Source organism: Macrosteles quadrilineatus, unplaced genomic scaffold, assembly GCF_028750875.1.
Source record: "Macrosteles quadrilineatus isolate MER2022 unplaced genomic scaffold, UCM_ALF_1.0 Scaffold_8__2_contigs__length_117827958, whole genome shotgun sequence".
Taxonomy (NCBI): Eukaryota; Metazoa; Arthropoda; class Insecta; order Hemiptera; family Cicadellidae; genus Macrosteles; species Macrosteles quadrilineatus.
Genome location: NW_026542601.1, coordinates 58,561,854 through 58,589,379, shown reverse-complemented (window position 1 = coordinate 58,589,379; position 27,526 = coordinate 58,561,854). Strand labels below are relative to the sequence as shown.

The 27,526-nt window shown below is 34.3% G+C and overlaps 2 protein-coding genes across 2 annotated transcripts; one reads left to right on the top strand and one right to left on the bottom strand.

The window, feature by feature from the left end:
- Positions 1–320: 320 nt before the first annotated feature.
- On the top strand, positions 321–5,080 carry LOC129001752 (ankyrin repeat and SAM domain-containing protein 6-like). The gene is made up of 6 exons (XM_054429186.1): positions 321–434; positions 1,233–1,437; positions 2,222–2,416; positions 3,003–3,549; positions 4,109–4,241; positions 4,855–5,080. Exons 1-6 carry the CDS (start codon positions 426–428, stop codon positions 4,975–4,977), a joined length of 1,212 nt encoding a protein of 403 aa, XP_054285161.1. The 5' UTR covers positions 321–425; the 3' UTR covers positions 4,978–5,080.
- LOC129001750 (uncharacterized protein C18orf63-like) lies at positions 5,015–26,599 on the bottom strand. Its single transcript, XM_054429185.1, has 11 exons — positions 26,575–26,599; positions 21,164–21,332; positions 20,575–20,710; positions 19,434–19,608; positions 18,381–18,519; positions 17,259–17,355; positions 15,480–15,638; positions 8,860–8,964; positions 8,160–8,384; positions 6,994–7,116; positions 5,015–6,103 (listed from the first exon to the last, which is right to left on the bottom strand). Exons 2-11 carry the CDS (start codon positions 21,319–21,321, stop codon positions 5,858–5,860), a joined length of 1,563 nt encoding a protein of 520 aa, XP_054285160.1. The 5' UTR covers positions 21,322–21,332; positions 26,575–26,599; the 3' UTR covers positions 5,015–5,857.
- Between the last annotated feature and the right edge of the window lie 927 nt (positions 26,600–27,526).

Genomic DNA, 27,526 nt, shown 5'->3' with positions numbered 1-27,526 from the left:
AAAGTCTAAATTATGTTCTAATAATGAACACACAACAACTTTTCTCAATATGGTAAAATGATATTTAAATCATAGATTAACATTATAAAGTACCAATAATATTATTAGATATATTATGTAAAATAAGTGAATTAATACACTATCTCAACCACTATTCAAAGCTCTATTAAATCTTGTAGAATGCTTGTGGTCATTGACTACCAGTAACTTTAAAATTGCAAAATTAAAAACTTAACATAGATATTCTCCTGGTCTTATGATTTGTTTTGTTTGGCTAGTAAAAATTGAACTTTGTCCTTGCATCCAGAAGGACTGATAAGAAAAGAGTTACTTGCTGTTTTTAAGAAGTGCTAGCTTCCTACTTCAAGCAGATGAGGTTAAGAGAGTTTTGAAATGTGATTGTCAGTTTGATACAATGATAAAAGATGAATGAGGTAATATTTGTCATAAATAACAATGCTATAGAATGTTAGATGTTCGTTATATTTCCACATTAATTTTACCTTCAAGTTCTGACAGAGTTCTTGTTACACTGGATTTTTAGTACAAAATATATTACAAGGTGAAATAGGATGTGACACATAATGTATGATGGCATTCACGTTTTATCAAAACATAAGTCTTCTTATTTACAGAGGTTTTGTAAAAATAAAAATGTCAATTTTTCCATAATCACCTTCATGTTTCTCTTAACATTTTGAGGTTAAACAAAAGAGATTAGATTTACAGTACTTACGATTAGGCACGTTTATTTTTTCTAGATATTATTTTGTTATAAGCCTGATAGCGTAAGACTGATTATATATATATTTTTTAATTGTTGATATACAATGTTTTTACAATTTAACTGCAACTAAAAACCTACATATGTTTAAAAATGTGGGTATGGCAATAGAATTTTGCACATTTTTTGTGTATTCAACACAAAAAGCCCACAACTAGTTGACATTAGAGCTAAATATATTTTGTTCATTTATATACTACAAAATGATTGTTTGGGTATTCAAGCCAAGAACTAAATAGGTTACCTCTTTCAAAAATAGTTATATAATGATGTCAAAGTTCCACATATAAATCCCTCAATTTTATTTTACCGTAGCTTAAAATATCTTATTCCAACCAAGATTCTAAATTTTGCATCCAAAAGCAACCTATTTTGTAACCTAAATTAATATAATAAAAATATTTAAAACCATAAACCACGATTTTTACAATTTGTTTTAATTCTGAAGGAGTGTGATGGTGAAAGCATCCACCAGGCAACAGCTGAAGGCAATGGGGTGAGGCTGAAAGAGCTACTTGCTGAAGGGGAAGATGTGAACGATGTGGATCAGCTGGGATGGACACCCCTCATGCATGCAGTACATAACGGACACCATGACATTGCAAGGGAGTTGGTGTGTAAAGGTGCAAATGTCTCCATCTGCAACTATCATGGTTTGTTGAAGTCGTAATTAGCAAGTAGCGCATTGTCTTTTCAATTTGCCAGAGCCGTTGGTTGTCTGTAGCAAATAGCAAGTACCATTTACTGTGCCTGTTAGTAAGTACTACATTGTACCTCTTAGATATCAAGTGTCGTTTTACGTTTCATATAAAAGTACCTTTGTCCTATATTAGTAAAATAGTTCTTTCGTCTACCCTTAACATCAATAATAATCAAAACATAAGACAACAACCCTATATAATTTTAATATATTTTATATTTTTTTGTAATAATAACTATATAATTTCTTTTTCAAACTACAATGGTTTTAAATAAGGAAATTACTGACCAATTAACCTAAGGTTATAATACAAGGTATATGAAACACCTAACCCTAACACTTGAACATAGAAATTCTTGAACAACAGTCATTATCAAAGGGAAATGACACTATGTGATGCAAAGGAGGAAAGTAGGTATAGTCCTCGCCACCCTAATTTGAGGCAGCCAAAGGCCGCACTAGAAATACGCCGTGCGGCCTTGGGCTGCCTCAACTTAGGGTGGCGAGGACTATAACCATAGTTAGTTTTTTTAGCATTTTTAATGGGATAATGCTCAATAATCTTGTTTAATTTGAGGTTCTTCAATGATTTCATATTTCACAAATTAAAAAAAATTATCTCCTGTTTCTTCCTTTCCTTTGCATAAATCCAAAGCCTTGAAATATTACCTTGTATCTATTACAGTAGGCCTACATTCAAAATTTTGCAATTGAACATGTTGTACAATATTTTCCAGGAGTTACAGCCTTCACAATTGCAACTCTCATGTTTGCGGAGGATTTACAGCTGTTGTTGTACAACAGTTTGTCATCAGAGATGAAACCACAAGAGAGTAGCATGTCTCTACTAGTGGCTTGTGCTAATGGGTTACACCAGGCAGTAAAATGGCTTCTACAAAATACTTCAGCTGAAATCAATCATATATTCAAAGGTAAGAACTTATGCTGGGTTTCACTTTTTGCTACGTTTTGTGTGTACTGTGTATATTACAATCCGTCCAGTGTTAATGATTATTGTAAGCCCTTGAACAATCCTTGTTGATCCCTAGCTCCTCTCAATCTTCTTTTCCTACCTCCTCCCAAAATATTTACAGGATGTGACCATGAAGCTGTAACTTACAAATAATATTTAATGTTTTCACAAGTTTGAACATTTCAAAGATGGTTAATCGGTCATATTAGACTCTACGTGTAAGTAAATTTTGACTTGATTACCACTGGAAGCATCTGCAGTTTACTGTACTTACTAAGTACAATTAGCAATAACTAGCAACTATGGCACTGTAGCAGCAGTGAGCCAAGTCACCAACTGTGTCAAAGACCTCAGAAGCAGTTTTAGTTGGTGGGCTTGAACTAATCACAAAATTCATTTGATATTTCAAATCTATATATTTTCAAATAATTGAGGATTTTTAAAAGAATAACCTGCTCAAAACTTAATTAGATATCCAAAATACCCTTAAGCAAGCTAATTTTAGTATTTCACAATTTACTAAACTTGTGTATTTTCAATCACAGGAGTAACTCCTCTAATGCTGGTCGCCATGACTTCAGGAGATTGTGAGTTGGCGAAACTGTTGTTGGATTCCGGAGCCGACCCATTCGTAATGAGTCCATTGGGACAAAATGCATCAGAACTTGCTCTAGCGGCTGGTAATAGAAAGCTGTTCCTACTTCTCAACCCTACAACACCTACGCACAACATCCGCTTTAGCTTTGAAAAAGTTGAAGACACAGATTTTGAATCTATAGATCCAATTTTTACCAACCAATTGTATGTTGATACTCCAAGAGATGGTAAAAGCGCTCAGTGCCGTCCAGTGTTTAAGAATAGTGATGATGAGATCAATGAGGATAAACAGTATTCCAGTCCATCCATGAAGAGTGTTTTTATTCTATCTCCACAACAAAGGACTCCAGATAGTAGAGGATTGGTCTGTCAGTACAACCTGGCAACTATTGCGACTCCGAGGAGGTTTGTAACTAAGACACCAAGCAAGGGACGCAAGAGGAAACTCACATCTGTCAATGGGTTTTCATCTTGGCTTAAAAAAATTACTAAAAGGTAAAATTTAATTTAAACATTAATGTTCTGCTTTAGGAACTTTTTAGCATGAATAAAGTTTAGAAATGGCATGAGAAATGCATGGTTATGAATACAAAAACAATACACCTTTTTCAGCTGAATTTATTTGTGTAACAAATCATAATGTAAGCAGTAGTTAGTTTCCTAATTTCACTGAGGAGCTCCAAAAATAATCATAAATCATTAGTCCAAATAATGATCTGTTTTTTGTTTTCAAAGGAGGATCTTCCTTGATTTTGACTTAGGACACTTGTGCCAAGTTTTGTTTAAAAGCAGTCACTAATTAATTAAAATATTTCACAACAGTACAAACTACAAATGACATTTTTTAAAGAAAAAGGAAAGAATATTATATACAGTAAACACTTAACTTCAACTTATGGAAAAAACATATTTTTAGAACCAATTCCCTCATTGAGAATTGTGGTACAGTAACAAAATAAAGTTCTGAAGAAGTCCTTGACTTGATAGCAGTCAAAAGTTTGGACTGAATAATTTTTTTGCGTACCGGTAATTAACAAAAAACTTTGATTTTTAGGAGGTCCAAGTCTTTGGCAGATGAAGATGACTATGATGACTTGAATATTAATAAACAAAATGGAGTTGACTTTTTAAAACTGTTGAAAGACTTAGGACTAGAAGAATTTTTCCCTGTTTTTAAAGAGCAAGAGGTGAGTACTGGTACTTCCAGAAGTTACAAATAATCCGCTGCCTTAAAAGGAAGGAATACTTAATAGAGTTATAATTTTTAGGAATATAAATACCCTGCAGTTTAACTAAAAAAACCTATTTAATAATTATAAAATTTTCATGCCTTTGGAATTTTCAGATATTTTTAACATTTTGAAGAGTCAATCATTTAAATTTAGAGCCATTTATTAAATTGCTTTACAGGACTTAAATGCTACCAAAAGTAAGGTTATATTTTACTTAGTCTGACAACAAAACCTACAACCTTACGCTCCTTTCACACTATATGGATTTTTCTGTCTGGTTGTAAACAGTATTATTTTATGTTGTGTCTATGACATTATAAACCGTTTTGACTGAACGGTGAGATGAATATGTTTGTTTACAGTATCACAATAAACATACAATAAACAGTGTCCAATTGACAGGTCAGATTGTAAACAATAAATATTGCGACAGCTGATGCATTTTAATCTACGCCTGGTGGGCATGAGATCGATTAAATACCGAACAGTATGAAAGTTTTCATTTAACAACATTTTATAGTTATAGTTAATTGAAGTACATCTAAATGTTGTTTTTTCATTATTCTAGCTTGACATTTGGACATTTCTCTCACTGACCGTCCATGATCTTGCAGCAATGGGGATTGACAAAGCTTCATCGCAACTCCGTATCTTGGCAGGAATACAAACTCTCCGAACAACTCAGATATAGGCTTTAATAAAGACAAAATTAGGTTAAGTTTTAAACATTTTATTTTGAAACAATTTCATGGATTGTATGTATTACAAAGATAACAATTAAATTATTTTGACAATTTGGTTTACTATTTCAAAACCACACACAGCAAGGTTGGGGGATAGTTCCTAGACAATATTTTTATATTACTAAGAAAAGCAAAAGAACGTTAACACATTTTCAAAATACATACAAACTAGTCAGTATTGACAACATTATTAATCATCAGTAAAACTACACTCAGAAAGATTTTAAATTATTTTCTTTACCCATGGAAATATTATATATTTAAAACAGTAATCTTTACTCCAATCCTTCTACAAAAGACCTTTCTCGTATATTCTATAATTATAATGTAACACATTATGAATTGATTTTCCCATCAATACCTTGTGTAACTTCTAACCTTTAACAAATCTCGTTTGACAACTAAACACAACTATTTACACCATAAAGACAAAAACTGGACAAAAAATGTGTTAACTTTTCCTATAACCTTGGTTATCACAGGCGAATCTTATACATTGGTATACCAACTTTGTAACTCAATATTAGAATCTAAAGAAGTCTTCAACGTTAACCATAGTGTTAGTTTAAGATTGCTGCAGACGTATTGACCTTTGAAGAGACATATTCAGTAGCTAACTAAAGGATCAGCCTAGTCACTGAGGTTTCAAAGTCATTAATGTCCAGCAGCAATCTTCAACTATGGGTTGTGATCTTCAACACAAGCCATTAAAGCCTCCAAACAAAGGTTGTAACTTAACCTAATCTAAATACAAAGATTAGTACCTCAAATATCACAGATTATGGCTCCCAAACAATGTATTATTACTCCTGTAATGCGAGCATGACACTACATCTCTTGACTGCTGGTGTGGGTCGCAGACGCAGGTGTCTCAGCAAGCAGGTGTAGGTGAGCCAACACCTTGTTGACCAAGTCACTTTTCTTGTCTTTGATCTTACAATGAACACCGACCTCTCGCAGATAAGCTATCAGCGTAGTAGTGTTCACTTTGTCCAAACCTCCCTTTTTCCTTGCAAGTTCTTTCACGTCTACGTCTAGTTGTAGTTGTGGCCTGCTCCTTGATTTCTTGTTGGTCTAAAAAAGATTATTTGGGTCAACAATAAAACTGAAGATTGAACCAGAAACCTTAGAAAAGAAGGGGGAATTTGACTCCATTCAGCTACTAAGTCAGTACTGAGTTTACCCAGCCTTTGCAGCATAGTACGAGGGTTATTCCAAAAGTAAGGTACGATTCGCTGTAACTATTTGAATTGGGTGCCAAGGACAAAAAACTCATGCACACCGACTCCTGGTATGCCTTGCGCGTCAAACACCGCCATTAGCGTTGTTACTGTTGTTGTGTGCTGTTTATAGTGTCAGTTCACAATGTTTAAGACAATTGATCGGCCCGCCGATTGTGAAGTACAGTTTGTGATACGGTTGGTTATCATTAGTTTTAGTGATAAGGCTTATTTCTGCAAGAAACGTTTCAGCAGCAGAAATTCATCGGCAGATTGCTGAAGTTTACAGTCCTAACATAAAGCACGAGTCACATTAGGCTGACATCAGCGGCGAATTGAAAGAAGCGCTACTATCAGGGTAATGTGACCAAAAAATTATCAGCTGACACAGCCGGCTTGGTGATGCTGGTGCCAGCTGCTGATCACCAGCGGCGAGCAGCCTGGTGTGACCCGTGCTTAATGAATGACTAGTGACAGTAATGTGTGCAAGTGGGTGCAGGCTTTTAAAGAAGTTAAAACCACAACATTTTGAACTCCAACTATATTGCTTGATAATTTTAGTCTGATTTAAATCTTTAATAGTAGGCTCTAAGACCCAAACCAAGGTGGTGTATGACCAACTCATTCCTTAAGAATTTAGATTTCCCATATCCACCATTAAAAATTACAGGTTTTAAGTGGCGGCTACTATACAATAACAATTAACACTGCTGACACGATACAACAACAAAATAGCAAACTTACATTATCAGGGAAATTCAATAGCGTTTTCACTTTTTTTGGTCTGGACATAGGGTTTGTTTTTGGAGAACCAAAGGAAGGTTGAGCAGAAGTATTCTTTTTCTTCAGTAATTCGAATAACAATGGCTGAAACAAAAGAATCTTCAGTAAACAACCAAATTGTTTTGAAAAGCTAATAGAAAATGTATTAACGAAGTACAGTTAAGTATGTTAGTGGTTAGATCCCTAAACCCGATTGCTTTTAGTAACCCAAAATCGAAACTTCTCACTAAACATGTAACGCACCTTTCAGCAAAAAGTGTTGATATTTATCAAAATATCTCAAAACATTATCATTATTATTATTGTAAATTTAGATTCATTAGCAAGGGATATTCATAGACTGCAGTTGCCATTTATTAACATATCAATTAAACTTCACTAGTAGTTTGATATACCCAATAATGCGTGTCAGAGCGAGACGGCCAGTCACGTTCTTACTTCAAAATTTGTTTCAATCCCCAGAACTCCTAGTTGTAAACTGTCGTTATATAAAAGTTGTTTTATATTTTTACTAAACTTTGATTTGATAAACAAATCAATACAAACTACAACAATAAAACACAAAAAAAGTTACTGTGTCAGAGTGTAGTTTTGTGGATGACCGAGCCAAGCCAAAGACTGGTTTCATTGGAGTGCCACAAAACATAGTCGGTGCATGAGGAGGAGAAGCAGACGACGTATGAGTTGAGGTGGAGGTGGAGGTGGTTGGTTTTGTGCGAGAGGTGAACTTAGGCACAAACACAGGCTTAACTGGAGCAGGTGGTAGAAGTTGGGAGAGGCGGGGGAGAAAAGGAGGAGGACTTTGACTTCTTATCTGTAAACAATAAGCAAATTAAGCGCTAAAAAATTACAAAAATAAATTGTAAAATCTACATCCACTAAAGAAGTTTACTAAGAAATAATAAACAAAGAAGACAAACAGTGTTGTTAGTATATCTCACTTCTTGGATTCTTTTTTCATCACGTAAACTGTATATTCCTTTCAAACTTTCATAGTAGGTCCAGGATTAAAGGAAGATGATCATTATACACTGTACAGTTCCTTATCCCTAAAAAATACAGTGGTAGTATGATACGTAAATTCAATATTGTTACGGGCTTAACTGTTACTGTCCTGTTTAACTTACCGGTACTTTGTTCTCCGCTTGACTTCTTGGTCTGCTCATAAGGGTTTGGCTGATTAGTTGGCTGTATTGGCTAACTGGCTGGCTATATTGGCTGACTGGCTGGCTGTACTGGGTAACTGGCTGGCCACACATGCTTACATTCTGGCTAGCTTCCGAGTTGTCTTCCTCTATGTACTCCTTCTTTCGCTCAGGCTTGACCTCGGTCAAGTTGCTTGGGTAAAGTATCTGTTTTAAGTTGAATCATGCAATTTAAAAGGGATAACTAACTAACGGTACATTACACAATTTATTTTTTTTTCATTTCACATTATGCTTATTGAACAAACAATAAACCTTAAAAACAATATATAATCAAGTTAATAGTTTAGCTCTACACGTATGATTCAAGTGTGTGAGTACAACAATAACCTACAATAACTAAGTCATGTCAAAAAAAGATTTTTTAAATGCTTAAACACTGAGAACAGAAAGAAATTCGTACTTTAATGACGCTTCATGGATTCATGGTTAGACAAATACGTTGGGAAACAAAAGTGAAAGCAAAGGAAAGAGTATAACGGCTTAAAATGAAAATTATGATACAGTACTGTAACAGAACCTTCATTCTACAACAAACCTTTAATTATCTAATAGTATTAGAGTTCTAAAACAGATTCCTTAAAATGGCAATATAATAATAAGAAATTTGACTCTTACAAACCTCAGAAAGGACATTAAGTTTGGGCATTGCGTAGCGGACTTTAGCATCTATTGCAAATGGATAGCCGCAGATGGTTGGCACTTTGGAGTGAAGGTCTGCAAGTATCTGGGGGGAAAATAAGACAAACTTAACATGTACTGTAGATTAATTTGTAACTAGTGTACCTGTTGCTCGAATTCGAGCAATTGCGAAGCATTACAGGCGAATCAAAGCTTATGGAAATACTCACGATCTACACAACAGTTAAGATATAATCAAAATCTTTTGTAAATATCTTATCTTTTTTCAAAAAGCTTATCTTGTTTTTTTAGTGTTTTCTACAAATTTTTCCCTCTAATAGCCGCATTAGGTTGTCTATGACAACGATTATAAATGAAAAATAAATTATTTCTATTTCTTCTACTTGGTTGTGTTCTATGACTTTTTCTATGATTCCATTGTTTGCAAATCGATTATTTCAATGATTGCTCAAGAAATGTATAACAGTGTTAATTCAGTTTTATTTATAGCCCATATCAAATTGTCCAGGATTTCTCGCTCTTTTCCATTGTAATAATTACACCAACCCAAGTTTCGTCTACAGATGCAATATGCAAACGAATATCACCTAAGTACAATCTCCAAGAAGTGGTAAAAAAGGCAGAAACCAACCCATACAATAGATATAAGTTAACTCCAAAAGAAATAATTTTAAGAGTTACTGTGATATTAGGATTTTCCACTGATTTGGTAATAGAACATTATATTGCAAAACATGACACGATGCAGAAGAAAATCCAATTTATATCAATCAGAAAAACCCATTGCAAATACTGTACTTCATTTTGACAAATTCAATAAATCACAATTTAAATATTAACAGCTGTTTCATTAAAAAGTAGTGTAGAATTAATTATGCATATGGTCGTAATGTAAACAGATCTGAAGAGGCAACTTTAAAGGCTTCTGGGGCAGAGCCCCAAGGGAATTTACCTCGTTCCTCTTTTGATGGCTCATCTACAGACCAAGACCTTTCTTTAGAGACCCCTACCAAGTTTCTACACCCAGCCGTTCTCTCAAATTAGCTGTGACAAAAACCCCGTTTTCCTCCATAAGAATAACATGGGATGGGAATTTAAAGGCCACTGGGGCAGAGCCCCAAGGGAATTCATCATTTTTCTCTTTTGATGGCTCATGTACAGACCAAGACCTTTCTTTAGACACCTCTACCGAGTTTCTACACCCAGCCATTCTCTCAAAATAGCTATGACAAAGAAAAACAGTTTCAAATTAATATATAGATAATTAAGGTATAAGCTATACTTCCACATGATAAACACAGAAATGTATAACTATAAAGGTATTTTTAACCCATGAGAGACATTAAAATATGTTCATATAGTAAAATAAAATATCCAATCTATATAGGAGTCAATAAATTGTATTAGAGCGGGCACGTTTTTAAATACCTCCGCCGCAGCAATCCTGCCGACTAAGCGAATTTCCATTTGTCAGAATTGATTTTCAATTAAATCTATTTAAATAACATTAGGTTTAACGAGTACCTAGGTTTGCTGCTACAAGGAAACTAATAGTGTGTTTTTAGTAAAATATTATTAGCTTAGTATAAATTATATAAAATTTTGATCAAAATCTTATCTTACTAATATTATAAATGTGAAAGTTTGTGTGTTTGTTTGTTTGTTTGTTTGTTTGAAGTTCAATCACGCATTAACGACTGGACGGATTGGGCTGAAATTTTGCATGATGATAGCTCACATTCCCGATTAACATATAGGCATATTTTTTCCGGAAAAATCCTTTCGGGCTCCGCCCCAGTGGCTCTGCAGTTTCCCATGTTAACCTTATGAGTATTCATATTAAAAGGGAATTAAAGAATTTTGTCAGCTGTTTCAACTAAAAAGTTGGTTCTATGATATGAAAAGCATTAAAAAGTTATAAGATTTACCAACAGGGTGCAGCACTATTATTTGTTTTGCATTTATCATAACTACAGCAAGCAGCAACAAAAACTGTGATCCGCAATGAGAACTGTCAAAGTAGGATTGTTTAGTTATGTTTATGTTTTTAATTTCATGAATAATTTGTGATATTTTGCAAACTTTTAATAATTTATTTTTCTCTATTGTTTAGGTGAAGTGGTAGAACATTATGACTATGGTAGATGTGTAATACTATGGTATACCGTAAATTTAAATAAGCAAATTTTATCAAACTGTGTCCTCCCCCATTGAAAATGCAAATGCAAAGCTCGAGTATAACTGCAATAAGCGTTTTATACTCATATGCCGACCCCGTACGAAGGACGGGTACTCTGCTAGTATATCCATAAACAAGCCAACTAGAACATTTTACAATATTCTCCATAAGAATAATATGGGAATTTTAAATTTATAATGTTTTGAATTTTCTCCAATACCAATAACTGTACAAAAACAGTTTTGTATACTAAATTATTTGATTTTCAAGCTCTTTAAAAAGGTCTAGAGTAGAGAAGTTGGGAAATGTTGTGTTTTGAGGGTCGAAAATGAGAAAACCCACTTTTCACCCCATAAAACCCTGCTCCCATGGTCCGATAACACTGGTTCCCAAACTCATTCAAGTTTATCCTGCCTTACACCTTTAAACCAAATTTCATCAAAATCGGACAAAAACAACTAAAGTAACAATATTTTTAGGGTTCTTCAACCCTGCTGAGTACGTATCTGCCTGTTGCCAAGCGAAATTTGAACCGGAAGTGCAGTATCCAAGATTGCGGCCGGACCCTGTTTGCCCCACATCGGCCATATCTCTCTTGTTAGTTGGCCTAAAATAATGGTTTAAATATCTGTAGCCTATGGGGGTTTTCTCGGATGCCAAACACATTGAAACACTCAAAATTTACTTACATCAACTTTTGGGGGCGTATGTTCCAAGATGGCACACAATATTTACGCCAAAAACTCTGTTTCCGCATATCTATCTATATATTTAATACGCGACAGGGAAACTTTGTGAACAATAAGGCTTTTTTGTTTTAAGATTTAACCCAACATATTATATACTAAAATTTTCGTCTAAGTGTGTAAATGTGCAAATTGGCACCTTACATTCGTCAGAAGGGGAGCATCCCACATATGCCCAAATTTATATCTACGACGTTGAAACCGCTGTTCAAGAAAGAATGCTAAACCATGCTAATGGCTCTTGCAGCACTGAACTCATGCACATTTTGACTCAACATTTAGTTGATATTAATCCATACGCGCAAGTCTTCAGCATGATTAGCTCCGTCCTACAAAATACTCCTATTGAACAGCAAAAAGAACTTAGAATGCATATAGTCAACGATCGAGCTCAAGACCAACGCCGATACAACTTCTAACGACGTTGCTATTATTTTTAAGGCGAACGTCGATTTTCATTACAGAAACAGAGAAACAATTCGTTAAGAGTGAAAGTTTCATCCATACAATTAATCTTGTTTTTAAAGAGATTTTGTAAACGGTGCATTTATCTTATTATCTAATTATTTAAAACATGTTTTATACGTACCGCACATCCTGTTCAAATTTCGCTTTGGCAACAGGCAGGTTCGTACTCAGCAGGGTCGAATTACCCTAAAAATGTTGTTTCCCCAATTGTCAAATGAAATGCTTCTTGCACTTTATAGAGATGGATTTCATAATTATTGGCCTGGTCTATATAATAACTGGTCTAAATAAACTTATTGTTGTAAATATCATATTACATGTTATTCACATGTAATACGATATTTACAACAATAAGTTTATTTTATTTTTATCAGAACGAGATAGAAGTAGTAATGAGATAACGTACCATTTATGAATAAGATCCCTTTGTTTTTGGTTTGATAGAAATATATTAAAACTGGATTTGGCTCTAGAAAGCAAAGAAAGGCAAAAACTCTCTTGATACACACCACATTTAAATTAAAAATATGTTTTTAGGCTTTAAATTGCACATTTTGGGGAGGGGGGGGGGTTGACCCTGAAAAAGGAGGGTCCGACAGCCCCCCCCCTGGGAAAAATGTACAATTTTTTATAGGGGTGTGCGAAGCAGCAAAAAATTTTCGATTCGAAGCAACGATTCGATTCAAAAGATTTTCGATTCGATTCGATGCAACTCGATTCGAAGCGATACGGTATTTTTCTATTCATAATTGTCAATTGAGTGGATTAACAATAATTAAAATTTACCACATTTGTGTAATACAAATTTTTGTTGATGTGGTATTAGGCCTATTCATACTTAACATATGAATTTTATGTGAAAAAATATTTATTTTCAATCATAGGGATTAGAATAACCTGTATTGCTGGAAATACCAGTGAGCTGCTTTACTTGCCTATTTCATAATTTTTACTTGGAATTGGCTGAACTGCAAGAAAGAAGAAAATATTTTTTTATCAAGACATTCATTCTCATTTTAATGTTTAAATAACTAAATAGGTACCGGTAGCTAAATTACAACAAATTTGAATGGTACTTAATATAAAAAGACCATTAAGAAATAAATTTACATATCACAAGTTTAGAGCCTGAGGACCGGCTTCAGGACTGCAAGTAAGAAGAAAATAAAAATAATATGTTTCCACCATGCAATATGTATCATTCATTCCCTGCCTCCTAACCTCCTTAGTATAATAACCTCACACTTACATTATTTGTTACATCATCGTAAATAAAGAACTATCTATTATTGGCATCAGTAGGCCTACAGCTTTACATAGGCATTATTTTTTATAGGGCCTAAAATAGTAATAGGCTAAGCAACATGACAAGTGGAGAACTCATTGAAGAAAAGATATTGTGTAAACTAATTTACTATAAAACTCAAAAACAGTAAATAACACACAAACATTGTTTATGGTATAATTATTAAGGAATGTAAAAAATGCATATCATGTCATATAGTAGTATAGACCTACTGCAAGAGATTAAAATCCTAAAACAACTGATTTTGATTTTGAAAAGAATTAAAAATCCATAAAATAAAGCCAAACAATATCACAATATTACATCTATATATTATTTAAGAGTTACTTTTCGGGTACCTAATTACCTGAAAAGTAACTCTTAAATAATATATAGAAGATTAAAATAATATTAAATCAAGAGATAAGAAAGTTAAATGCTAACTTCTAGTGCCCTTGGCAACACAGGTCAATGTTTTTAAACTACCCTCAATGTTTTTGGAACAGCAGGGTCTTTTTCTCTGAAGGAAGGGTAGTAGTATGTCAACAAAAACAATGAATCACTCTCACCAGCCAGGCCCGGCAAGGATGTGTGCATTCAAGGTCATAGGCCCTCCCCCTCCCCTCTTAAACCACCCGGTTGCTACCCAGTTGCTTCAATTGCTGACAAAATGCAAGTGATGAAACAAGGAAGTAGAGACAAAAAAATATATTTCTTTATTCAAAAACACAAAACTGTTACAGATCATTTTCAAAGAAATTAATTCATTGTAATTTGTGAGTTGTAAATTTTTTTAACCCCATCCAACCAAGATACAGATCTGTTCACTATATCAGATATTTCTTTTGTTTATAATTTATTATGTAAAATACTAAAATATATTTTTAATTAGGTATGAAATAAACAATAAATGATTAAACTAGTATGTCTGAATAAATAGTCTTTCTATTCTTTTGAATTTGTTTTCTTTGCACTATTATTAGTGTTGCGTCACGGCTTTTGTCTTGTCACTCTTGTCAGTAGACGACTAGACTGGTTCTGGCTAGTGGCAGTGCGGCAATTGCTCTGTTGTGTTTTTATTCTTAGGTCGTGAGCCAACTTAATCTTTAATTCTCATTTGAACATTTTAATTCCTCTGTAATAATAGATATAATAATATAAGTGTTTCTTTGGAAATAAATTATCCTTTTTTTTCGTTTGCCCGAACAGACCCCTTACAAAAATACCAAATGTATCAGTCTATAACATTAATCTTACTAGTTAAGTATTAAGTAACAATTTTTCAGACTTATTTTTAAAATGATTTTGGAGTAACATATCTTGTTTTGGCTAGGTTTACAGTAGTAAAATATTTCTCACACTGCTTACATTAAGACAAAAAACAAAACCTCTCATCATTTGCAATGTCAAAACAAAAAATAATATAAAACAATTAAAGCTCTATTTAATGCAAAGAATGTATTAAATAAGAACGCCTTCGTAAAGTAAACGCAACAGCAACGCGCTCCTGTATTGCGGGTATTGCATTGACTTTCTGCAGGCGTTTTCGTATATGGATACTGACTCCCTCATGAATCGAATAGTTTTTTGACCACCGCTGAATCGAATCGCGATTCGATGCATCGAATCGAATCGAATCGAAATTTCGATGCATTTTCGATGCATCGCACACCCCTAATTTTTTATAGCGCTTACAATTTTTATACGTATTTGAGCTCTAAAATGGGCTCAAATTAATAGTATTTATTTTAGCCAATCAAATATAAAATCTTTCGGGGGGGATACATCCCACCCATCCCCCCCCCCCCCACTGATACACACCGTTCATTGTATCACCTTCTCAGTGAACTGATGTCCAAACAGTTTATCAATTAGGCCTAATTACCAAACTAGTTATAGTTCACTAATTCAACTGAATATACCTGAAGCAGGACTCGCTCTGGCTCTCGTTGGCGAAGAAAGACTGGCCGTCTCGCCCTGACACACATTATTGGGTATGTCAAACTCTCAGAAAACCAACGACCGAACTTGACTGTGACGTAAACCACTCCTTCCTCACTATCAGGCAGTCTGTAGCCATACTGTGACATACAAGTAAATATTACCATAGCGTGGAGCAGTTTTCAAAAACTCAAGTAAACCAGGGTCCCACCACTTTATCATAATAATCCCGCTGTAAAAACACCCTGCAGACTACGAAAATTTCCTTGTACCTGGCTGGATTTCTACTAGGGATGGTCGGGCCTCGAAATTTTGGGAAATTTTAAATCTTGTTCTACGAGACAAGATTCTATTTTGGTCGAGATTTTTTCCAGACGAGATTAAAAAAAAATTTATTTAAAAAATTGTAAATAATAAAAAAATTAAATAAAAAAATTATTATTTAGTTAGGCTTATTAATTTTTTACATGGAAATATTGCTTCAATTGTTTTATAATTTTTTTTACATAGCAAATTATGAGAAGTTTTGTTAGTGTAAGCAGTGTCAGACATGTTTTACTACTGTAAACATAGCCAAAATAAGTCAATCCACAATCATTCTAAAAATAATAACATAAGACTTAAAAATTGTTACTAGATACTTAACTAGTAAAGTAATACTGTTGTTTTAGACTTATAAATTTGATATTTTTCAAAGCTGAACTATATACTATAACTTATATCTCCATGTTTCCTATGCCGAAGAGTTATTTTTAATAAGTTAGGCCTTATTAATATTTTATTTTATACTGATGTTTTCATTAATGTTTCCTAATAAAAGATTTTAAATATTTTTGTCCATTATTATTTTTGTATTTCACCAGTCTGTCATAAATCAGTAGGTACGGTATTTAAAAATGTTAAAAAAATCAGGTTAAAATGTGGAACGTTCATTTCCCGTTATGTATGAGAAGGGAAATCCCGTCTCGATCTCGTCTCGAAATTTTATGAGAAATAAAAAATCCTGTCTTGACTCGTCTCAAACTAAAAATCCAATCTCGTCCATCCCTAATTTCTACAAAAAAGTTTCTTAAAATTCAGTCAGATTCATTTTTATTTTTAAATAACATTAATTTTAATGAGTAGGCCTAATTAGGTTTGCTGCTACAGGGAGGGTAATAAAATGTGTTTGATACTGAAATGTAGCTTAGTATGAAATTAACAAATTTGCCAAGCTCGATCAAAATATATCCATTAACAAACAAACTACCACAGTTTATTTATTCCACATAAAAAACCATGAGAATTTTACATGAGAACATGAAAGTTTTTTTTTAGTTTATCGGTAACCTTTGGGAATACAATGCTACAGGATACTAAATTATTTGTTTAACTTTAGAATATAGTTGATAAATAAATTGGAAAATTTCATTTTTGAGGCCCAAAAAATGAAAAAATCCAGGTTTTATTCCATACAACCCTGTTCCCATGGTCTGATTATGCTGGTTTGCGAATTTGTTTGAATAAAGGTAGGTTGTCATGTGTGTACCAAATTTAATCAAAATCAGATCATTTGTACGGGTTATTTTTGTTTTTAGCTTCTAGGGACATCAAAACAAAAAAGTAAAACGGTCCCGGGTTGCTATAGTACAAAAACTAATAAAAGAAAAGTAATAAAAAGTAAAAAGTAATAACAGTAAAAATTCGCTATATGAGAAATTCTTTTAAATTTTACTTAATTCACTAAATTTCAATGTGCATTAATGTATTAGAAAACTTACAGAATTTTTCCAGTGTCTCTTAAGGTCCTTATATGACTTGAATAAGGAATTTTGCGGTATTGAACTTGACACCATCTCAACGTTGGCTTTGTTCAAACTAAAAAATACAGTGGAAATATAATTGACACAGAATTAATAATTAAGATATTGGCAAGTAACAAGTATAAGCAAGTGTAACTGTATGTAACTCGATAGTGTAACTGGAATATTCTAGTTAGTTAATGGTCTGCCTTCAAGTACAAACAGTAATCAAATCCATTTTGTTGTATAGCTCGTGACACGTAAGCTGGCACTTGGGCCTAGTGCAGGTAGTGTTGTTTGGGGGAGGTTGGAGGTAAGGAATTTTTACTGACTCATCGGGGGTATACCATGTTTTGTATACTTGAGCACCTTCACATGACTTGTCAGGACAGTTGACGCAACCCGCATGACGCCACATAATTTTTTTGAAAGTAGTCGGTCAAGTGCCTGCTTACATGTCACGAGCGTGTACATATACATGTACTTGTATTGTAAATAGTGTAGTGACCCTTGCAATTAATTCACCCTAGACATAAAAACAAAACTGAGAGGATAAAAATGGCATCCTTGATTGACGGAGGTGCCAGAAACAAACTCGATAAGTTTGGGGGATAGAAGTTGACTTCTCATTTAAAACCAAAAATGATTGGGAGAAATTTAATAAATAAACAGTTATATTATTATATTCTGCTGGAACTTTCAGAGTTTGCTTCTGGTACTTCCAGTGACCAATATCATCTAAGCATCACTTTGATTTCCTCAGTCTTAGATTGGTCCTGACGATGAGTGTTGTGACTGTTCAAAATTGATCGCTATTGTTATTTAATATTATTATTCAAATTTGATTACTATTACCCTATTACTATTACATTACATATAGGCTACCGTAGCAAATTTGACTAAAATAGGATACTTTTCCTCCATCAGAGTTAAATAATAATTGTTCTAAGTTTATTTCCAAATAATCTGCCAGGGGTAAAAACTAAAAAATTGTAAAACACAACGGTTTATTGAAGTCCAATTATAACAAATTATAATCCAATGAATTTCAATATTAAAGGTACAACGACAGCAATCTACATAGTAGTTCTGAAATCTTACCTAGGCAACACATGGACAGTTTTATTGTTTGCGGACAGATCCCAGGAGAAAGGATGGGATGAGGTAGCTTGGAGGTCTTGGGGAGCAAGCAAGGGAAGTCTCACACGTAGCGGCCACAACACAATGTGCATGTCTACTTCTGTCATACCGGTAACACAACAGTCTTATGTCACTTGGAAATCTATAGATTGATAGGCAAGCATGTTTCTTAAAAAACTTATTTCTCAGCTTGTGTACATCGCAGGGAAAATCTACGCATACTGTTAGAAAGATATTTTCCTGTATATGTGCAGAAGCCCTTTATAAATTAAAATAGGCTAAAAAATAAGAACAAAAAATCAATTTAAAATTTAACAAAAATTTACATGGGTTGCCATGCTGGTGACGAAATAACAACAAAAACATATGGAAGAAATTATTCCAATCACATGTTTTATTTACACACAGCGTGGGGTGAAAATAGAGAAGTCTGTACATTAGGCATATATTTTTTTGGCTGAGTTTTCTACCACTGGACGACCTCTAGTTCAAACTAATCAATGCAATGTATATGTACATATAACCAACAATCATGATTTTGTTTGTCTTTGCAAATGGTTTGGTGATCCTGGTAGCTCAGTGGTAGTCTCTTGGTCATAGCAGTCATGACTAGGTTGCCTACTGTGACTTACAAGGAAACGGTACTAATTTATTTATTTATTTACGGTCTTGAGGTCACCACACTGATCAGTGGACTTAAGGCCATAGACAGACTTATGGTGACCAGCAGTTAAGATTTAAGCAAATAAAAAGTTAAATTGTTGTCGAAGTATATTTTCAATGACAGTGCATTCTTTAGCCTGGACAACTAATCGATGGCTAATGCAAACTCTGAAGAACTGTTTGGTGCCTTAAAATCTACAGGAAACAACTATCATGGACATGATAAATCTTTGGGAAGGGTATTGTAACTGTTAATTATATAACAGAGATAGAACTAAGGTGGCAGTACAGAATATCAAGCACCGATTAAATAAGACTATAGTTGATTGATCACACTAGCATGTAACTTACCATTAATGACTATATCCAGTTTGACAGCATCGCTAGGGGAGGCGGAGAGGAGAAAGTCTCGTCCTCGTACAAGATACTTCTCCACCTGGTTCCAAGAGGGAGCCAACCGAGCGAGGATTGTGTATCTCAGACAGGCTTCATAGACTGCATTGGTGAGCGGCAGTGGCTCAGTTACCTGCCAACATTACTAGCATTCAAAAATGTTTTGATTAATAATTAAAGAATAATATATTGGGATTTGGCATCAAAGAAAGGTACATAGTTTTGATAAACCACGGGTTGATGTTTAAGCTTTGTTATTGGCTTTCACATCAATAGTGAGTCGGTGGCTCAGTCGGTAGCGTCGCGGACTTCGTGCCCAAGGCAGCGATGTCGTGGGTTCGGATCCTGGTCACTGCCGATAACATTTTATCAGTAAAGTTCACCTTTGTACTGTACCGGCTCACTCCTTGCTTTGCTGTAAACGATCCACGCACGGGCGCTTAGTCTATGTGGACGGGCAAATGCAAGGTTAAAAGAGGCCGCCAACCTCTTTAACAAAAAAAAATCTTCCAATAGGTTTGAAAGTTTCACTAAACAAAGATAAAACTTGATACCTTGATCAGTATTGCTCCATAATTGTTACACCTTACACTTCAGAGTAAGAACAACAAGTTTCTTGGAATTTTCCAACTTAACATTGAAAACCTTCAAGAGTCCTTGGAGGCTAGTGGCCATCTTGGATAATTTCAAACAGCTGCAGAAAAGTTAATTATCATCCAAAAATAGTTGTTCATACACCAAAGTAAAATTATTTAAATATCTTGTATAGGTGAGATTAAAAACTGTATTTGTTGTTTTGAATTGATTTCCAAGGCAGTTTATGGAAGCCAATGACCATCTTGGATTTGCACGATTTGGATTAATTTTGTAATTTTTAAACAGCTGCTAAAGAGTTACCATCTCAAAATATTTTTTCAAGTACCGGTACCAAAGTGATTGTAATTTATATATCTAGTATACTGCGAGATTAAAATTTGTCTTTGGATTTTTTTAATTGTTTTATGAGTTAGAACGTCTAGACTCCAAGGACTCGTTATATTTTTACAAGAAATTCCTGTAATGTATAAGAATAAATAGTAGCCTACTGAGAAAGATTTACCTCTATGTTCATTCTTTCTAGATGAGGAACCAACTTGCCAGATTTATAATAGCTTTTACTTATTATGATGTGTATGTTTTCAACAGCTCCGAGCATGGGAGAAGAAATCACATCAGGTACGGTGAAAATTAAACATCTGTAAACAAAATAATGCACCTATAATGGTATCAGTTGTGTTTTCTAATTCCTAAAAGATCTGAAAAATATAGGCCTGGGGCCTAGTGCAATTCATATATGGTACCAGGTAAACACAGGAAAATTATTTTAATCTTGATCGGTATCTAGTTTTCTCAAAGTGCATAGGTCACCTTTATTTTCGGCAGTTTGGCATCCACAGAGACGTCAGAAAGGCAGAAATTGAGATAAAACTTGTTTATTTTAGGCTTTATTTTATTTATACAGATAACAAAGAAAATTTTAAATAGGGCAGGTTTGCATAGAACCATTTCTAACAGTCGATTTTGAAGGATTGGATTTTTACCCAAAAGAAAAGTTATTTCCTTTTTCCCTAAGTCTTTATTAAATTTTTTTTCCAATGAACATTCCAATTTGATAACAATCAAATTGGAAGGTAAAGTCTTACACATACCTGCACTTGAAAATCTGACATTGATATGCTTTGTTTGATATACTTGCTGCATTATTGTCAGAGAAGTTAATCGTTCCTAGGAGATAAATCAAATCTTCATGTTTTGGAATGGTTCCGAATAAGATTGAACGCAAATCTTCATCTCCAAATTGGTCCATTTTCTTCTATGCTAAAACATAGAGAATTACAAAATTATATTTATTTTTTCCTGAAAGTTAAAGCCTGACTTCATTTGAAATGTAAATTTTTAAACACATAGCTCTGCACTTGAAACTATTTCCCAAGTTAACAAAATCCAGACAAGACTTGTTTACATCATTCTATAACTTCATTGTTGATGTTAGCCTCCGGATTACGTTGAATATAAAAAATTGGTGTAAATACCTGCTTCTTGTAATCCAAAATGTTGCTGTTATGACGCAACTAGTTTCAACTTATCACAAAGTGATCTTCGGGCGTCCAGGGGATGTCAAATCTATCCGGTCGTGACGCATCATCCTCACTGGTGTTACCATTTTTAGCTTTTACTCATTAAATCGTACTTTTTTCGTTTCAATGTTCGTGTCTGTGTTCGTGTTCGTAACCGTGACCATGTTCGTGTATGAACGTATGTGTGTATTGACGACCTTCTGGTGAAGTGATTTGACATCCCCTGGACGCCCGAAGATGACTTCGTGAGAAGTTGAAACTAGTTGTGTCATAACAGCAACATTTTGGATTACAAGAAGCAGGTATTTACACCAATTTTTATATTCTATAACTGTTTATAGTATATAACTAAACATGTGACTACCGTTTGAAGTCTGTCTATGGGTTGATATGTCATCTTCTAATTTTGTTAGAACCAACTTACTTGGTCACAGTTCTAGGGCTTTATAGGTTTTTTTTTTGGGACAACAATTTTTTTTTTTTTTTTTGGACGACAATACTAGTAAGTTACTAAGAGTAATAAGATTCAATAAGATTCAATAAGTATATTGGGTGAAAAGGCTCTCAGATGGTTATAGTGTTAGATAAAATGTCTTTATTTACTTTCCGATAAAATGTCGGCCTTATTTTTGAAAATGTAAGGATAACAAATAGTTGAGTAAGTAATGTTAACAGCTTTAAATTCATAAAAAAAGGATATCTGATGTACCTATATTTAGCATTGAAATTGTCAATATAGGCAATGTCAATATAGGCAATGTCAATATAACGCAAAACAATTACAGATAGGCCTATCAATTCACGTGTGTAAATTGCCGTCGGCAAGACTGGAAGTAAACCATTGACTATTGGATACTGAAGACTAGGCTATTGGATATTTATGTATTGATAGTCAAAGAAGTCAACTGAGTCAGATTAAGGTTATGGATGGACCAACACCGACGTGGTCTCTGGATTGTCGTCTGCGTTTTCAACAGCTGATATTGGAATATTGTACTGACTGAGAAGAGTGTTGATAAAATAACTGGATTCATAATTAATCGAGTGTTTTCATTCAAACATTGTGTGCCGTCCCTAGTATTAGGTTATGAATTTCAATATTTCAAACTCATCCAAAGTACATATTTAATAAATTTTCTTCCCCGCAGTAATGTAGCATTTCAAGATCATATATATCCAGCATATAAATGGGTTATTATTGTTAATAATTTTGAATGGAAAACTCAATTACGAATCCCATTATATTTTCAAAACTCTCCTCCGTCACTACACTACAATTAGTCCAATATGCTGTAGATAACACAGACGACAATCCACGTCGGTCCGCCATAACCTGATTCAGTTTACTTCCAGTTCTGCCCGCGGCAATTTACTTGCGTGAATTGATAGGCATATCTGTTATTGTTTTGTGTTTTTTGTTTAATGTTTGTAACATATTCTGACGACACCTCCAAAAGTGGATGCTTTTGTAAGTTTGACGATGGTGGAATTAAAGAACCGTCAAAACACTACCATTATTAGTCATAAAACTAAAACCTGGGGCTATCAAAATGAATTATAAGATTTCTTGTCACAAAACCTTTTGTGGTGCTGGTGGCAATTAAGGTATTGTGGGTATTTTGCCCGGCGATTTTTGTACAAAGCAGCCTAGGAGTGGATAGCAACGCCTCCTAGTCTACCCTATTTCTTGACCTAATTTTGCAACAAGATACTTTTTGCCAAAGTATTATTTGTGCACATAAAGTTATTTGAATTCTTAAGCCCTGTAAAAATTTACACCACCTAATAGGCGTATATTGTACAGTTACAGTACCTACTGTGTTGGAGTAGAGTAATTCACCGAGTATATTGTTGAATGTTTTGAAGATGTTGCCTATTTTAATACTGAGCACGTAATGGCTGACAATACAGATTCTAATTTAATTGGTCCATTAATTATGTATAGCTTTGTATTGTTAAATGGTATTTCCTATTAAACATTTAATTTTGATTATCAGCAAGTTTGTTTTTCTTTACCTCATGTTTACTAAAAATACTTTAAATGCTCGTTTTATGTGGTAAAGGGGAAATTGCCAGGTAAATTGGAGGGAGGAGGGTAGGTTGAAATAGAGGGCAGTATAAATTGGTGGGGGGGGGGGGATTGCGCCACTGGGTTTGGGGGGATTGGCACCTCTGTGATTACTTCAGATTAAACTTCCCAAATGACAAATGTAATGTTAACAAAAACCATCTTCTTTATTTTTTTTTTGTCGAACAACAACACTCTAAATTAATTATTATCTTTTATTAACAAAAATTATTGAAACATTGAACATAAATCGACTGTCTATATTATCAAAAATAATAGAAAAGATTGTAAAAGAGCGTTTGATAAACTTCCTGAATAAAATCAATTTTTTTGTAAAAACCAGTACGGGTTTATATGTAAAATGTCTCAGGTTTATAATGGAATAAATCAAGGTAAATGCAGACAGTTTTTTTTTTAACTGAGTTATTTTCGATGATTTTTTTCTCGATATATCGATATTAACAAATTGAAACCTATCAGCTGACAACTACGATATATAAATATTGTTCAGTATCAACAAAAAATAATTTTAAAATTTTTAAATTAAAACTGTTCTAAACTAACCTAACAAAACTAACCAAACTTTCTGTAACATTTAAAAACTGTTTGATATTCTCCACTTGCCTTTTCTGTTATCAAACAGAATTTTTAAATGATACAGCAAATTTGGTTGGTTATAATGTTAGGTTAGCTTAGAACAGTTTCATTTCTTAATCCATATAATAGATTATTTTATCCTAAACAGGATCAGTTGTCAATTTGTAATGGATCGTAAGGAAAAACAAAAATATTGATATGCCCTAGGCCTATATTGCAAAAAAAATCATCGATAATAATGAATGTTCCCTTTAACAGGAAAGTACCACTTTGCCTATTAGGCACAGTAACAGTAAACTTAAAAGAGTTAACCTGCTAACGGTATATTATTGGATGAATTTAACAATAAATATAGATGTTTATCCAATTCAATATAGGCTATTGATTACAAAGTAGGCCTAACTTATTATATAGGTCCCTTAGTTGCCATTAGCTGTAGGCCTATGGGCTATTAATTAACAGCTGTGTCTAAGAAATGTTGGCCTTAGTCACTAACAAGACTACAAGATCACACTCATCCTACACTCATCTCCATTCATACTTGGCTTAGAATACCTACTTTGAATGGTCGCCATTTAATAAGAAAGTATTCAGGTACCTATTAAAAGTAATACATGCTCCTCCCCCCACCTCAATGCTATACTCAATTTTTGAACCTATCAGAGCATTACCTATATAACTTAGCTCTCAAAAAATCTTTTCTACATATATTGGCCTCAACATATAAAATGTCCGGATGTAGGCTATTTCAATAATTTTGGTCGGACTGCCTCAATATGTGTTTTCCAAGATAATTTTGCGTCCACATTTAAATAAAGTTAGGCCTAGCGATCATCTGTAAGTCATTGGTATTTGACTATTATAACTTATGATTAAGTAAACTTAGGCCTACTTAGTGATTAGGGCCTACGTACCTATGCAAAAAAGGTTTCTTTATCAATATAATACAGTAGAGTCCCGCAAACTCGGCACTCGATAACCCGGCAGTCTGGATACTGGGCCATCACCTGGCTCAAAAAATTAGTGATTTTTTGAGTCCGAGTTAAGCTGGATTCAAGTCAGCTTTAGTCAAATTATTTGCAACTGGTAAGGATTTGTTGTACTATAGACTATCTGATGACTTAATACTGACTTGTAATATAAATATAAATAAAAAAGGTGGTTAAAAAGCTAAATTGTTCTGATTTTTAACCCTAGTTCCCGATAACCCGGCATTTCACAAACTCGGCACCCTTCCAGTCCACATTACGCCGAGTTTGCGGGACTCTACTGTACTGAATTTCACACATTCCAAACAAAAGGCTGACTAAGCAATCTACAAACTTGTAGAGTTCACAAACCCCACAAGACTCTGATTGGACAGACATTAAAAATCTAGAAGTTCTCATAACTTCTAGATTTTTAATCTAAAAACAGGCTTTGTTTTGTACTAATAGCCTTCTCCTAACTTACTATTCTATGCTTGATGCTCATGAATAAAATACTCTGAAGCAATTTACCTTTGGTTGTTTCAGCCAAAGTAGTGTAGCCTTTTCAATTTTATTGTGGGTTTAATTTGGGCTCGAATAAGACAAATAACAACTAGGCTTAAAGATGCCTTGGAAAGAATAAACCATTGATCTCAAAATAATTGGTGAACTTGAACTAGGCCTAGAGAAGCTTACACATGGTTTAATAAGGGATTCCAATCTCCAATGTACTGGTAAGTTGTTAGGCTGCTTAAAGACTAGCTCCAGCTCCATTTCCAATAAGCCCCGTTCACACGGGGCGAGTTTACAAGCTACACGCCGGCTTTTTTACACGCAGCTAGTAAAATAGCTCAGTGTGAACGACGTACTCGCTCAAAAGCTGCTTGTAAAAAAGCTCTGGAAAAAGTTGACGCTGCCGCTACTTTACACGCCAACTCGCCTGCTTTTGAGCGAGTAGGCGTGTAAAGTAGCCCAGTGTGAACACAGTTGCTTGTGCTTGTGCGCTTGTTACACAAAGATGTTGGAGGATATGGTTCAAGCTAGCTACTGAGCGAGTGGAAAAAGCATCGTGTGAACGATTAAAAGCGCACTCGCTGACTCGCCGGCGTCTTTCTACACGTCAGCGAGTAGGCGAGTGGACAAGCTCCGTGTGAACAAATACAAGCACACTCGCCAACTCGCCAGCTTCTTACACGCTGGCGAGTAGCTTGTAAACTCGCCCCGTGTGAACGGGCCTATACTTAAGTTACTTAACTTTTGGGGGGTTAGGTCTAGATTTAAAAACGACCCAGACGATTCTAAACTATGTATGATGCTATTGATCAAATTAATAACCTAGCAGACCTTACCTTCCTACCTACGATGTTGAGTGTTGGTGTTGCTGTAGGAGTTGTTGTTGTGTTTGTGTACTACCAGTAGTACCACAGCCTACTGACTCACTGACTGTGTTACTGTAGTGTGTAGTGGTCATTGAGATAATATAGATTATATAGCTCAGTGGTAGTGAGTCAAGCAGTCAAGAGCACAGAAAACATACTCAAGCAAGAGTCAGTGTAGTTTAAATTTTAAAATCAAATCATAAACATGAACATAAACAAAAAACAAACAAGACGTCTTGTTGTTTTTTCGGTTCTTTCACTCCGCTTCACTCTTCACTCACTCTCTAGTCCTAGTCACTGAGCTGCTATAATTCTAACAGTGGTCCTGTCCTAGTCTATCAATCTCTACTCACTCTACTCTATTCAAATTTTAAATTTCGTTTTGTTTGCCTCTCTCTCATTCGCTTCGCACTGCAGGGCAGGGCAGGCACAGATAGAGGCAGTGCCACAGCGCAGTCACACTCACAATTCGCAATCTGACATTCCAAATTCCAATGCAACACAACTAGCAACCCTGAGAATACAGTATTTTGGAAAAATACAAATTACCTTTATCATTTTATTGCAATCGTAACCTCCGGAACTGTACCAAGTAATAAATGACCAAGGGACCACGGATGGAAGAAACGTGTTTAAATCATAATAGTGGAATGTAATAAATATTATATAATATACACAAACCACTACACCAACGGAGTAAATCAAATGGACACGAAATACCTATACACCACAGCAAATCTGCATTCTAAGCGAACTCTTAGTTGCGTGATTGAATTTTCAATAAAATCTATATAAATACTAGGTTGAACGAATACCTAGGTTTGCTGCTACATCATGGAGGGTAAAAAGTAAATATTGGTAAAATAAAATATTATAGTTTAGTATAAATTAAATAAGTTTGCCAAGTTTGATACTATAAATC

Excerpts from the sequence above, each read along its gene's own strand:
- LOC129001752 (XM_054429186.1), top strand. Across the intron at positions 2,417-3,002 it reads AATCAATCATATATTCAAAG|GAGTAACTCCTCTAATGCTG; the intron begins GTAAGAACTTAT and ends TTTCAATCACAG. Across the intron at positions 4,242-4,854 it reads CTGTTTTTAAAGAGCAAGAG|CTTGACATTTGGACATTTCT; the intron begins GTGAGTACTGGT and ends TCATTATTCTAG.
- LOC129001750 (XM_054429185.1), bottom strand. The coding sequence starts at position 21,321 with ATGGACCAATTTGGAGATGAAGATTTGCGTTCAATCTTATTCGGAACC. Across the intron at positions 18,520-19,433 it reads ACTGGATATAGTCATTAATG|AAGTAGACATGCACATTGTG; the intron begins GTAAGTTACATG and ends CCGGTATGACAG. Across the intron at positions 8,965-15,479 it reads CAGAGCGAGTCCTGCTTCAG|ATACTTGCAGACCTTCACTC; the intron begins GTATATTCAGTT and ends TTTTCCCCCCAG.